The sequence below is a fragment of the Mus pahari genome, chromosome 3, assembly GCF_900095145.1.
Source record: "Mus pahari chromosome 3, PAHARI_EIJ_v1.1, whole genome shotgun sequence".
Classification (NCBI taxonomy): Eukaryota; Metazoa; Chordata; class Mammalia; order Rodentia; family Muridae; genus Mus; species Mus pahari.
The window spans coordinates 113,699,449-113,711,929 of NC_034592.1; the positions used below are offsets into that span (position 1 = coordinate 113,699,449).

At 53.6% G+C, this 12,481-nt stretch overlaps 2 protein-coding genes across 2 annotated transcripts; one reads left to right on the top strand and one right to left on the bottom strand.

The window, feature by feature from the left end:
* Positions 1 to 5,139: 5,139 nt before the first annotated feature.
* On the top strand, positions 5,140 to 6,002 carry Oxt (oxytocin/neurophysin I prepropeptide). The gene is made up of 3 exons (XM_021194699.1): positions 5,140 to 5,294; positions 5,552 to 5,753; positions 5,838 to 6,002. The coding sequence occupies exons 1-3, from the start codon at positions 5,175 to 5,177 to the stop codon at positions 5,891 to 5,893; spliced, it is 378 nt and encodes a 125-aa protein (XP_021050358.1). The 5' UTR covers positions 5,140 to 5,174; the 3' UTR covers positions 5,894 to 6,002.
* Positions 6,003 to 8,887: 2,885 nt separating this feature from the next.
* Avp (arginine vasopressin) lies at positions 8,888 to 10,881 on the bottom strand. The gene is made up of 3 exons (XM_021194609.1): positions 10,715 to 10,881; positions 9,359 to 9,560; positions 8,888 to 9,111 (listed from the first exon to the last, which is right to left on the bottom strand). Exons 1-3 carry the CDS (start codon positions 10,844 to 10,846, stop codon positions 8,939 to 8,941), a joined length of 507 nt encoding a protein of 168 aa, XP_021050268.1. The 5' UTR covers positions 10,847 to 10,881; the 3' UTR covers positions 8,888 to 8,938.
* Between the last annotated feature and the right edge of the window lie 1,600 nt (positions 10,882 to 12,481).

Below are 12,481 nucleotides of genomic sequence, written 5' to 3' on the forward strand. Positions count from 1 at the left end.
TGCAGTGTCAGCCCCACGTGTGCAGTCGGTGCAGTGTGAGCCCCTCGGGTGCAGTCGGTGCAGTGTCAGCCCCACGTGTGCAGTCAGTGCAGTGTGAGCCCCTCGGGTGCAGTCAGTACAGTGTCAGCCCCTCGGGTACAGTCGGTGCAGTGTCAGCCCCTCGGGTGCAGTCAGTACAGTGTCAGCCCCTCAGGTACAGTCGGTGCAGTGTGAGCCCCTCGGGTGCAGTCGGTGCAGTGTCAGCCCCTCGGGTGCAGTCGGTGCAGTGTCAGCCCCTCAGGTGCAGTCGGTGCAGTGTCAGCCCCTCAGGTACAGTCGGTGCAGTGTCAGCCCCTCAGGAGCAGTCGGTGCAGTGTCAGCCCCTCGGGTGCAGTTGGTGCAGTGTCAGCCCCTCGGGTGCAGTTGGTGCAGTGTCAGCCCTGTCAGAGCACTCCACTGTAAGAAAGATGGAGGCTCTGGAGGGTGTGATGTCATGAAGATTCCTCTCAGCTTCAGTTCAAAATGTAGTGATGCTGGTGGACCTCACCTAAGCAAGTGAGCTATTTGGTTTTGGGGGTTCTTTTTAAGATAGGGTCCCACTATGTAGCTCTGGCTTGTCCATAGCTTACTGAATAGAGCAGGCTGGCCCCAAACTCAAGAGATCTGCCTTTCCGTGTCTCCTGAGAGCTGGGATTAAGGTGTTCACCACCACACTCAGTCAATTTAGTCATTTAAAAGTGAATCTAAATCAGGCAACATGGGAGAAACAACAGGATCTCTGGAAGGTTAAGGCCTGCCTGCTCCACATGGAAAGTTCCAGAACATCCAAGGCTACATAGTGAAACCATGTCTGGATGGATAGGTAGGTAGGTAGGTAGGTAGATAGATAGATAGATAGATAGATAGATAGATAGATAGATAGATAGATAGATAGATAGATATAGACCAACAGACAAAGAACAGATAGATACATAAATAGATAGATAGATAGACAGACCAACAAATAACCGATAGATTGATAGACAGACAGATCGACAGACAGATAATAGATAAGCAGACTGACAGATATACAGACAGATAGGTGATAGATATACAGACAGATGATAGATATACAGGCAGATGATAGATCGATAGATCGATAGATAGATAGACAGACAGACAGACAGACAGACAGATGACATACAATGTGAGCCTAGCTTTCCCCATGCTCAGAGACTTGATGGAACGGAATCAGTCTCTCACTTTCCCCTTGTCTCCTACTCCTCAGAGAATCAGGGACAGACAAGATGGTCAGCAGTTGGATGCACTGCTTGCTCTTCTAGAAAACCAGGATCCATTTTCCAGGACCCACATGCCAACCCACAACCACCCGGAACTTCAGTTCCAGGGGATCCGACACCTTCTCTGGCCTCTATGGACATTGTGCACAGACATGCATGCAGGCTCACACACATAATTTTTAAAAAATATTTTAAAGAAGCGAGCTGCCGGGTGATGTACAACTGCAGGGAAATGAGTTGTACCCGCAGTCACCAAGCTCTGGTGAGGGTCTGCACACCGGCTGAGGCTCAGCTGCTGTGAGGACCATGAGTGAAGAAACCCTGCCTGGCTCTGCCCCCCAAGCTGACATAATAAATAGATATTTCTATAGGTTCCACTGTGTTCACTTGTACATAGCAGCGACACACTGAGCCTTCTGCACGCAAATGCTTTCTTTCCTCTGAGTACTCACAGGCCACCCCGAGGAGAATGACAAGCATTTCCTAATCCATCCCCTGCATAACTTGGGTCTGAAACCCTAAGAAGGGTGGTGAGAGAATGAAGAAAGGACAGACACACAGACAGAAAGGCTGGGGTCAGGTGGTCTGTGCACTCTCTGATGGAATGGTAGCGACCATGGCAGCAGCCCAGAACCTCCGGGTGTCCACTTTGCACAGCACAGCAGAGGGCCTGGTTAATCTCTGTAGGCAGCAATCCCAGGTCTTAAACATCCAAGGGGAGGCTGCGGTTTCTATTGGCTAAAGCACACACTGGTCCATCCTTTGTAAACACTTGTACTAGCACACACTGTCAGCATTTGCACTCAGACCAGAAGAAGGCTTTGTCAAATCCCTATTCACCTCACCCCCAGGGGACAGGGGGAAGTTTTGCCAAACCTCACAGGTCTGAGGCCCATGACAAACAGTATACATTCACCCAGCGCTGCCTCGGCTCTCCTCAAAGGATTCAGACGTAGACCTTGTCTAAGCACCCATCATTGTGATACCACCTTCCTAGGCATGGGCATGCCGTCAGTGACCTAAGGACCTGCCATTGGGCCTCTCTATCTTAAAGATCTCACCGTCTCCCAAGACATCTTTCTAAGGACCTACAATATAACACATGAGACACACACAGTCTGCCTCCTCCAGTGACACATAACCCCATGGGGATAGTGACTTTTGTCCTGGTGCTGACACTGTACCCAAGGCCCCATGTACTCTACCTTGCAGATAAACTCAGTGTCCTCCCATTGAGCTGCAGCCCACCCTGAGGACTAGGATCCTGTCTGCTGTGTACTGGTCCCAAACACGGATGAGCTGGTGAACACGTGAAGGCATGCTGGCCTAACAGGAGCGTTCTGCACATATTATTATGACATGCTAATTTATGTGCATGGATTACCTTAGGTGAGATCACTATGCCCTCAGAACATGCAGGCTGTCTCTCTGGGGCCACTTTGGGGGTCAAACTCTTGGCCTTCTATGCCCAGAATGCCAACACGCAATTTCGGGTGAGAAATGAACTGATTTGTAGTACTGTTCCGATCAACCTCACCACCCACTTAGCGTTGATAACTTGCACCAGTGACTCGGGAGCTGTGATTCAGGGTCAGATGAGCTGGGGATCACACTTTGTCCCGTTGGCCCCAGCCCCTTGAGAAGAAGGTTGATCATAAGGACAAAAAGCCTAGGGGCTTTTCCATTCTCTCTGGGGGCAGAGACTGCATGTGGTGAGCTGGTCTCTGGGACACCGGCTGTTACTTCTTCCTGGGTGTTGCACAAAACTTCCTAAGAGAGCCTGAGATGAAGTTTAGAACACGGGACTGGGACCCACCCCTGTGGAAAAGAAGGGGTGCGGGAGCAGAACCAGTATGCAGACCTCAGCTGACCTAAAGCCCAAAGCTGAGGTGCAGTCAGGGGTACCCAGCCTTTATACCAAAATGGACCAACCGTTATATGTAGATACCTGGGAAGGGCCAGGTAGCTTTCTGCAGCTAAGACCACACTCCGGCAACTGATGGCAAGTGCTTTCTTAAACAGGAGCCTGGGTACCTGGCATGCTGGTACACCCAGCACTTGGGAGGCAGGTGGATCATTGTGAGTTCAAGCCCAGCCTGGCCTACACAGACAGTTCCAGGCCAACCAAGAGCCCGTCTCAAAACAAAATAAAACGAAAGTCTGGACAATGCTTCTCCTTTCCTTTTTAAAATTGTTTTATATCTGATATTTTATTTGACGTGTCTGAATGTTCTGCCTGCATGTGAGTAATGCACTATTCGTGTGCCGGCTGCTGGGTCAGAATAAGTCCCTGGCTCCACTGGAATTGTTGTGTTTGTGAGCCACCCTGTGGGTGCTGGGAATCAAACCTGGGTCTTGAGCAACTCTTCGCTACTGAGACAGCTTTCCAGCCCCAAGATGGTAAGGTATTTAATATGGGGCCCAGCGGATGAGCTTCAGGTCATCGAGGGCAAGCCCTTGAAGTGAGTAGTGAGGCCTTCGTCTCCCCTGGAGATGTTTTTGATTTCTCAGCCGTAAGATAAAGGGGTTGAGTCGTCCATGTCTCCTGCCATGCTGTGTCTGTCTGTCTTTTGTTTTGGTTTGGTTTGATTGGTTTGGGTTTTGGTTTGAAGCCCTGGCTGTCCTGGAGCTAGCTCTGTAGACTAGGCTCTCCTGGAACTAACAGAAACTCTCCTGCCTCTGTCTCCTGAGTTCTGGGATTAAAGGTGCGCACCCCCAGCACCCACTTGATGTGTATCTCATTATAAGGACTGGAGAGATGGTTCAATGGTTAGACCTGCGCACTGCTCTTGCTGAATTTTGTCCCGGGCACCCACATAGGCCTACCCGTGGTCCCCTTTAATGACAGCTCTTGGAGATCCAGCATCCTCTTCTGATCGCCAAGGAAACCTGCCTACACAAACGTACACACACAAAATTAAAATAATTAAAATTTTAATGCAAAAACTGTTCCCAAAATGTACTGCTACCATCATGCTGGGGACTTGACCCACCCAAGGCCTCTCACACACTAGGCAAGCAGTCTGCTACTGAGCTGCATGTAGCACCCTTCCCATGTAGACCTATGCAGACCTGCAGCCCAAACCTGAAATGCAGCCAGAGTTGCCCAATTGATTGTACCAAAAATGGGCCAGTCATTATATGTGGCCTTGGGACAAATGACTCTCTGTGGCTGAGGCCACCTGTTGGCCACACTCCAGCAGCTGATGGTCAGTGTTTTCTCAAACAGGAGTCCAGGCACCTAGCGTGGTGGTGGATAACTTTAATCTCACTCAGCATTTGGGAGGCAGAAGCAGATGGAGCACTGGTCTACGCAGCAGGTTCTAATACAGAGTTTTAAATACTAGTGTCATTTTCCTTTTGCTGTGATTTTTCTTTCTTTTTATCTTATTTTGGTCAGTTTGCTGTGTTTTGGTTTTGATCTCTACTGAGACTTTGTTTTATGAGCTAGTTAGAAGAAGGGCTGAGGTACATTCAGAGATTGAACAAGATGCCATCTTTTTCCCCATCTAAGCTTCAGGTCCATGTAAGGGCTCCCTCACCCACCTGCCCTATCCTGCCTTATTCTGAGGTACTGGATATCTGTGAAAAACAGCTCCTGGCTAGGGCACACCTCCACCCCCTCCCAAGTTTCTCTAGCCTCTTGTAGCCTAGGCCACCCCTTCCAGACTGCTTCTCTTTTGAGTTCCAGGTCATTAGCAGAGACGATGACCTTGACCCTAGCCCAGACCCTGCAAATGAAGGGCCTGCCTCTAAACAGCGTGGAACAATTTGACCCAAGAGACCTTCTGTGACCAGTCATGCAGTCAACCTCTTTAGACAGTGCTCCATCATGGCAGTGCCCAGACATAAAAAGGTCGATCTGGGCTGGAGAAACTGTCACCTACGGTGGGTCTCAGACTGAGCACCATCGCCATGGCCTGCCCCAGTCTCGCTTGCTGCCTGCTTGGCCTACTGGCTCTGACCTCGGCCTGCTACATCCAGAACTGCCCTCTGGGCGGCAAGAGGGCTGTGCTGGACCTGGATATGCGCAAGGTGAGTCTCCCCGACCCTGTCCCTTTCCATTCCCGCGGTGCTAAGGACCAGAGAAGCGCTCCCACTCGCAAAGAGCATCCCCGCACACTTGCCAGCCCTACCACAGCCCTCGCGTGGGAACCCAGGGCGTTGGGAAATGTTAGGCTTCCTCTTGCTACTGTGAAAGCAGAGAAAATGCCGGAGTACCCATTGCCCCTCGCTCTGCCACACTCCGGATTCGGATTGTGCACGGCACCCACCCGCATCCTTCCCCGCAGTGTCTCCCCTGCGGCCCGGGCGGCAAAGGACGCTGCTTCGGACCGAGCATCTGCTGCGCGGACGAGCTGGGCTGCTTCGTGGGCACCGCCGAGGCGCTGCGCTGCCAGGAGGAGAACTACCTGCCCTCGCCCTGCCAGTCCGGCCAGAAGCCCTGCGGGAGCGGGGGCCGCTGCGCCACAGCGGGCATCTGCTGCAGCCCCGGTGAGCAGGAGGGGGCCCAGCAGGGTGGCCCGGCAGGGAGCCGTCGGGCTTGCAGCTCAGGCCACTGACCCATTTCTCTTGCAGATGGCTGCCGCACGGACCCCGCCTGCGACCCTGAGTCTGCCTTCTCCGAGCGCTGAGCCCACTTTGTGGTGGTACCTTTAGCGCGCTTCCTTCATTCCCCATGGCCACTGTGAGAAAAAAAAGAAAAGAAAAGAAAAGAAAAATAAAGTAGATTTCCTCTTCAAATTTGACTGGTGTCTAATTGTCGGAAACAGGAGGGAGGAAAGGCACCGGGAACGCTGTGGATCTTGGCATTTCGGAGCAAGAGCAGTCCAGCAAGCTGCTCGGGGGACTGCGGGGTGCTCTATGGGTTGCCATCTCTCATTAGCCCCATGTCCCACCCCTAACTGGGCTGGGCCTGCGGCAGACAGACTAAAGAGCAGCATTTGGAAGTCCAAACAGCAATGGTGGACTTCTGTGGGAAAGGGCAACGCCTAACAAGGGACTGAGGAGCATAACAAGGCAGGCTAGGAGGCAGGGAACTCGTCCAGTCACTTCCAGATCTGAGAGGGGGCTTTAGCTGCGACCTCAGAGGTTGAGGGGGCAATCCTGGCCTAGAAGGAAGGGTCTTGGCCAGGGGAAGGTAGTTACAGAACCATAAGGTTTGCACAGAGCTGAATTCTCACGCAGGCCCCAGGGAAGCCACAGCTGGAAAGAACAAGAACCAACTGGCCTCTCCTCTGCTGTCCCCAGGGCGGGACCCCCTGACCGCCTCTGCAGGACAGCGTGCTCTGGGGAGACATGGGATCTAAGAGCAGTGGGCACAAGTGACCACAAAGCACAGAGCCCACAGACAAGCAGAAATTCACAATCTATACTGCTCCCCTACCGCTGGATTAAATACCGCCCTTGCCACGAAGAGCGCCTCACTTGGCTGCCCGTGTTCTCAGCAGTGAGAGCAGAAGCGAGGGCATGCCGGCCTCCACGTCTCCACAGGGGCACGAGCACGAGCTGTTGAGCTGTCGGAACAAAGTGTGATGGCTTGGGTGGAGCCCAGGGGCCGGAAGTCTTTCCCACGCAGTTAAGGTCCTGGGCTCCATTCCATCGTAGCAAATAAGTAAACAAGCAAACAAGCACTTTCTGTGGTTCTCCCACTCAGAAAATGAACACAGATGCCACACGGCCCCCACAGGTGGGATTCACAGACAGGGTGGAGGCCAAAAAGATATACGAAAGATTGATTTAGGTTTTTCTTTTTCTTTTTCCTTTTTGGTTCTTCATTTTCTGGGGCTGGCTTTTAAAGTTAGTTTTGTTTTGTTTTGTTTTTTTTTAAATTTTATGACATTTATTCTACTAAATTTCCATTTCTCTGTACGTGTCTCTGGGTGAGTCCGTGTACTGAGTGCAGTGCCCACGGGGACCAGAAGAGGGCATCAGATCCCCTGACACAGGACGGGTGGTTATGAGTCATCCTAAGTGGGGGAGGGGAACAGAGCTGGGGTCTTCCGCAAGAGCAGTGTGATCGCTTCCCTCCCGAGCCGTCTCCCCAGCCTGAGAATTGTCTCAATTACTTTTCACTATTGCTTCGCTGTGTGTTTGGGGGTGGTACACGCGCCACAGCATCCACGTGGAGGTCAGAGCACTCCTGGCATTTGCTCACACAAGCCTCTTTGTTCCCGGAGGCTGCAGAGAGGAGGCCAAGCATCTACTATGAATTCTAGGAGTGCCCATCAATGGCTCCGTAGCTGAGGGAGGGACTCCCTAAAAGGGAAAAAAAAAATAGCATGTCCAGCAAGCACAGGTAGAGTGGGCAGCCGCAATTCCTCTCCTTGAGAAACAGGAGCCTGATTCTTCCAGAAGCAGGTGGAGGAAAGGTCCTGGAGGTCCTGGAGGAAGGACAGGCTGGTGGGGGGCTGACTTGGTCGTTAAGGTCAGTTAAGAGGAGGACTGGGATTCAGTTCATAGTGCCCACATGGTAAGCTGTAACTACCTGTAACTCTAGGTCCAGGGAATCCGATGCCCTCTCCTGACCTCTGCAGCACTAGGCACACACATGATGCCCATACATACATATATAATGGGAAAACACCCATATACATAAACGAATAAAAAAGAGAAGCAAATGAGAAGGGGAGGGAAGGAGGGCAGAGCCAAGTGCTGTGCTGGCGACATCGCTGCTCCAGAATTGGATGCGCCAAAGGGAATGAAGTACGTCAGTCTGGTCGCTACCATGAGCCCTGCTGCTGTACTCTGAGTCTCTCTGAGTCCCTAGATATGGTTGCAGTCAAGAGTCATAGAAACGCCCCTAGCAGCTGCTACCTTTTCCCCCTCTCCCCTCTCTCCCCCCTCTTCCATCTCCATGGTACTGGGGGCCAAATCCAGGCCAGGGAAGCCTTCTGCTCCTGAGCCACAACTCCAGCACATCTTGTCTACTTCCCTGCGGGAGCGTGGGTGTGGCAGTAGCGGGGCTTGTAGCTAGGCTCTCTCTCACTGGGGTCTGCCTCTCAGTGGTTGGGTCCCGATGGTGGAGCACATGAAGAGAATGCAGGTGGCGTTGCTGTCTTTAGGTCTGGGGTAACATCTCTGTGCCTTCTCCCATCCAAGCACAGTCTTGGGTGAGTGGAAGTCCTTTAAGCCGTTTTTGTTTTTTTGTTTTTTGTTTTTTTGTTTTTTTTTTGCCTTAGTCTGGGTGAAATCAGGGCTGAGATGGTCACCCCTGGCTTGCCCCCCCCTTTCTCCGTCACTCTTGCAGATCTGTCTCTCCCCATATCCCGCTCAGTTCCTCTTGTTCACCAATGGCCTGCCTCTCTCCTTTTATTTCGGTCTCAGCCCGGAGAATCGCTAAGTCACCCTGACATTTCAGGGCTGCTCTGGGTCTCAGACCTTTCCCCTCTTCTGAGCTCGGGGTTGCCTTTGTCCTAAGTATTATGTGGCTATTCAGGAGTACCAGAACGCTTCCTTTATACTATAAGGCTTACAGGTTTTGCCCCTTCTGGTGGGCGAGGGGGGCGTGGACTACGCACGACTTCGGGTGTTGGGGTTAGCCAGGGCAAAGTAGAAAGTTCCCACTCCAATGCCTCTCCCTCCCCTCTTCTCCCCACCCCAGAAATAGAGACAAACACCAGAGTGCATTTTTAAAGTTTATTTTCCATGCTGTAGGGGCGAGGCGTGGGGACGATGGCTCAGTAGACCCGGGGCTTGGCAGAATCCACGGACTCCCGTGTCCCAGCCAGCTGTACCAGCCTTAGCAGCAGCGCCCGGGCAGGGCCGTCCAGCTGTGTGGCGTTGCTTGGCTCCCGAGCGCGGGTGAGGCGGAAAAAACCGTCGCGGCACTCGGGCTCGGCCACGCAGCTCTCTGAAGGAAGGGGAGCGCAGGCGCCTTTGGGGCTCAGCTCCACGGGTGCTGTCCCCACAATTCCCTTCATCCTACCCTACCCCTCATGCTACTTTCCAACCCTCGACTCCCTTCATTCTCACCCTCCAACCTGGCGTCCCTACCCCACCTCCTGTCCTGATTCCCCAGCCCCCACTTAGCCCCCGCCTTTACCTCCCACCCCATGCGATGCCCCATGCGATGCCCGCCCGCCCGGCCTTGTGCGCACCGTCGCTGCAGCAGATGCCCGCGGCGGCGCAGCGGCCCCCGCTCCCGCAGGGCTTCTGGCCGGACTGGCAGGGCGAGGGCAGGTAGTTCTCCTCCTGGCAGCGCAGCGCCTCGGCGGTGCCCACGAAGCAGCCCAGCTCGTCCGCGCAGCAGATGCTCGGTCCGAAGCAGCGTCCTTTGCCACTCGGGCCGCAGGGGAGACACTGTGGAGGAAGGACGGGGGTGGGGAAGGGTCAGCTGGAGCGAGGCCAAGAGGGGCGGTGGGAACCTAGTGTCACCTGCTGCTGTCCCAGCTTTGCGTTGCTGGTGCTCTGACGCTGTCCAGGACGAATCAGCGGTAAAAGGCAAGAGTGGAAATCTAACCGGCCGGGTTATCAGAAGGATCAGTGCTCATGAGGTCTCAAAACCCTCTTCTGCTTTGGCAGAGTCTTGCTGCGGGGCAACACTTGAGGGAGACCTTCCTCAGTTCTGACGTGCCACTGGTGTGCGGCAATCTCCCAGAGGCTTACCATCATTCAGATACACATCCCTAGCTCCTCACTCCCACAGAGCATCTAGACCGCTCACTCTCGTTGTTTTTCTGGCTTAGCTCTTACCCGTGCCCCACGCTGGTGGGCTTCATATGAGCCTTTACCTCCCGCCAACCCATTATACCTAGTTGGTAGGTGGCAAGGACCAAATTAGGCTGATGGGTGCCCGGACACACCTCCAAAGTAACTCTGCAAATGGAAGGCAGTCTACAGGAGCTGCCTACCCACTCCGGCATGTTCAACAACTCAAAATTGAGCCACCCATGGCCTGACCAGAATTGAGCCCGGTGGCCGGATTCCCTCCAGCTCTGCCAGAAGGGCAGACTCACAGCTGAACATACAGTACAACAGGTCTGAGCAAGAGGCGGAGGTTCGATGCGGGAAGTGCTCCACTTGGGCACGGGGCAATGGCCACCTTCTGTGGACAGGAAGAAGCTGGCACTTCTGGCTAGAAAAGGCACTACGGGAGGCTGAGCTGGGTGGGGAAGGATTTGAATTCAGGCAAGAACCGTTTTGTATATTTTGCCCAGTCCTCAACCTCCGGGTGTGCAGAGGAGGCCAGGGTACCCAGTTTAATCTGTCCCCACCCCAAGGCCAGTCATAAGGAAGTGTCTCTCATTTTCTGGCATACCCCCTGCCTGGGGACAGTATCCTTTATGTGGCTTCTCTAGCACCTGGTCCCCTCTCACCCTTCTGGGTGGTCCATCTACTCTGCCTGCGTGAGATACTGCTTCCTTCCGGAAGCCCCTAAAGTCTGACTCTCCCCTCTCTCCTAGCCCCCGTTCCTACAGGCACTGCCAGCAGCCCTAAAGGGACCACAGTGGTACCTGTCTCAGCTCCATGTCAGAGATGGCCCTCTTGCCGCCTCTTGGGCAGTTCTGGAAGTAGCAGGCAGAGGAGAAGGCCAGCAGGCTCAGGAAGCAAGCGGAGAGCGTAGTGTTGAGCATCCTGGCGAGCATAGGTGGGCACTGTGTGCAGCTCTGCTGCCTTGGCGGGCTGGGCTGCCTATTTATGTCTGCAGGTGTTCCCTAGGAGGTGACAACGTGGCTGCTAACCCCCTCCCCAGTGGCTCCCCAGGAGCCCTCAGCCGACAGGTCCCAAGCTGTCAGCAGTGATTCAGGCATCTGGGGACACACGTGGGCCTGTCTGTGCAGAGGGTGGTGGAGGAGGGGAGCCAGCCATCAGGCTGTCACCGGCCACCACAGGAGCCATGGCCACAGTGATTGGTGCTGTGCGAACAGTGAGGTGAGCCGACTGGAAATCATAGTTGAACATTCCAGCTGCTCTCAGCAGACTAAAGGGGGTTCACAGGCCCCATCCAGCAAGGGCTGGCATCTTTGGAGCAGGGTCAGCACCAGGAGGGGTGGGCAGGTTTGTTAGTTGTGGTATAGGATGAGAGTAAGCACCCGTACCAGGTGGGTTTTAGAAGGAAATTCCCACTTGCAGTCTCATGGGCTAACAGCCACAGGCATGGAGTCAGGGCTGAACACAGAGTGAAAGGTCTGCCCTGTGCCAGGTGTAGCTGCCTTTGGGGGCATCCAGGATGTTTCTATCCCATGCACCCCTGTAGGGCTGGGGTGGGGTGGGGTGAGCTTGGGGATAGTGCCCGTTGTTTCTTCCACTAAGGACACAAATGGTAAAGCTACAGTGGCAATGACAACTCCAGGCTCAGTAAAGTGCAAAGATTGCAGAGGATCTCGCTTCATGGGCCTGTGGTCGGAGCCACTTGGGAAGCTAAAGTAGGAAGGTCAAAAGTTCAAGGCCAGACTGGGTAACTTGGTGAGATGCTGTCTCAATATTAAAAACATAAAAAGAAGGCCAGTTGTGGCACATGCCTTTAATCCCAGCCATTGGGAAGCAGAGGCAGGAGAGTTTCTGTGAGTTCCAGGCCTTCTAGGGTAGAAGCTGGGGTAGGATATAGCTCAGAAATAGTCCCTGGTGAGACCCACAGTGCTAAAGAGTAAAGAGCTTTGGGGAGACCCCAGGCCCCGAGGCTGGAAAAATCTCAGGTCTAAGGCAGGAATGGAAGTGGATGTTATTCTGGAGCAAGAAATGGGAGAAGTCCCCGCTAAAGAGACCCAGTCTGAGAAAGCTGGTGTAGCTCCTGACTTTAGACTATAAGTCATTTGTCTGTTTCTAAGGCAGTCTGGTTTTGTCCAGGCTGGCCTTGAACTTACTACACAGCAGAAAGCTGGCTTCAAGCCCTTCATCTTTCTATTTCTTCCTCTCCAGTGCTAGGATTACAGGCGTGCGTCACCACACTCTGCTCTAGGCTTTACAGACTCCTTTTCTTTAGTCACCAGAAAACCTTTATGGTTTGGGGCCCAGATTAGTTAGCCTATGCTTAACCTATGCACAGGAGTACAGTTAGTCCATGTCTTCTAGACCATGCATAGGCCAGGGCCCTCCCAGCCCCATCAGCTCCTGCCACCCCTCCCGGGCACACCAGCTTAAAGCGCTCCAGAGGACTGGTTGGCTTCTTCCCAACAAGTACAGTGTGGACTGGGAGCCAGGCTGGCCGTCCATGCTCAGCAGTGGACTGGGAGCCAGGCTGGCCGTCCATGCTCAGCAGTGGACTGGGAGCCAGGCTGGCC

Coding starts and splice junctions, on each gene's coding strand:
- Avp (XM_021194609.1), bottom strand. CDS start 10,846: ATGCTCGCCAGGATGCTCAACACTACGCTCTCCGCTTGCTTCCTGAGC. Junction 9,561..10,714: donor CTGACATGGAGCTGAGACAG/GTACCACTGTGG, acceptor CTTCCTCCACAG/TGTCTCCCCTGCGGCCCGAG. Junction 9,112..9,358: donor GGGCATCTGCTGCAGCGACG/GTGCGCACAAGG, acceptor CCCTTCCTTCAG/AGAGCTGCGTGGCCGAGCCC.
- Oxt (XM_021194699.1), top strand. CDS start 5,175: ATGGCCTGCCCCAGTCTCGCTTGCTGCCTGCTTGGCCTACTGGCTCTG. Junction 5,295..5,551: donor TGGACCTGGATATGCGCAAG/GTGAGTCTCCCC, acceptor CCTTCCCCGCAG/TGTCTCCCCTGCGGCCCGGG. Junction 5,754..5,837: donor GGGCATCTGCTGCAGCCCCG/GTGAGCAGGAGG, acceptor TTTCTCTTGCAG/ATGGCTGCCGCACGGACCCC.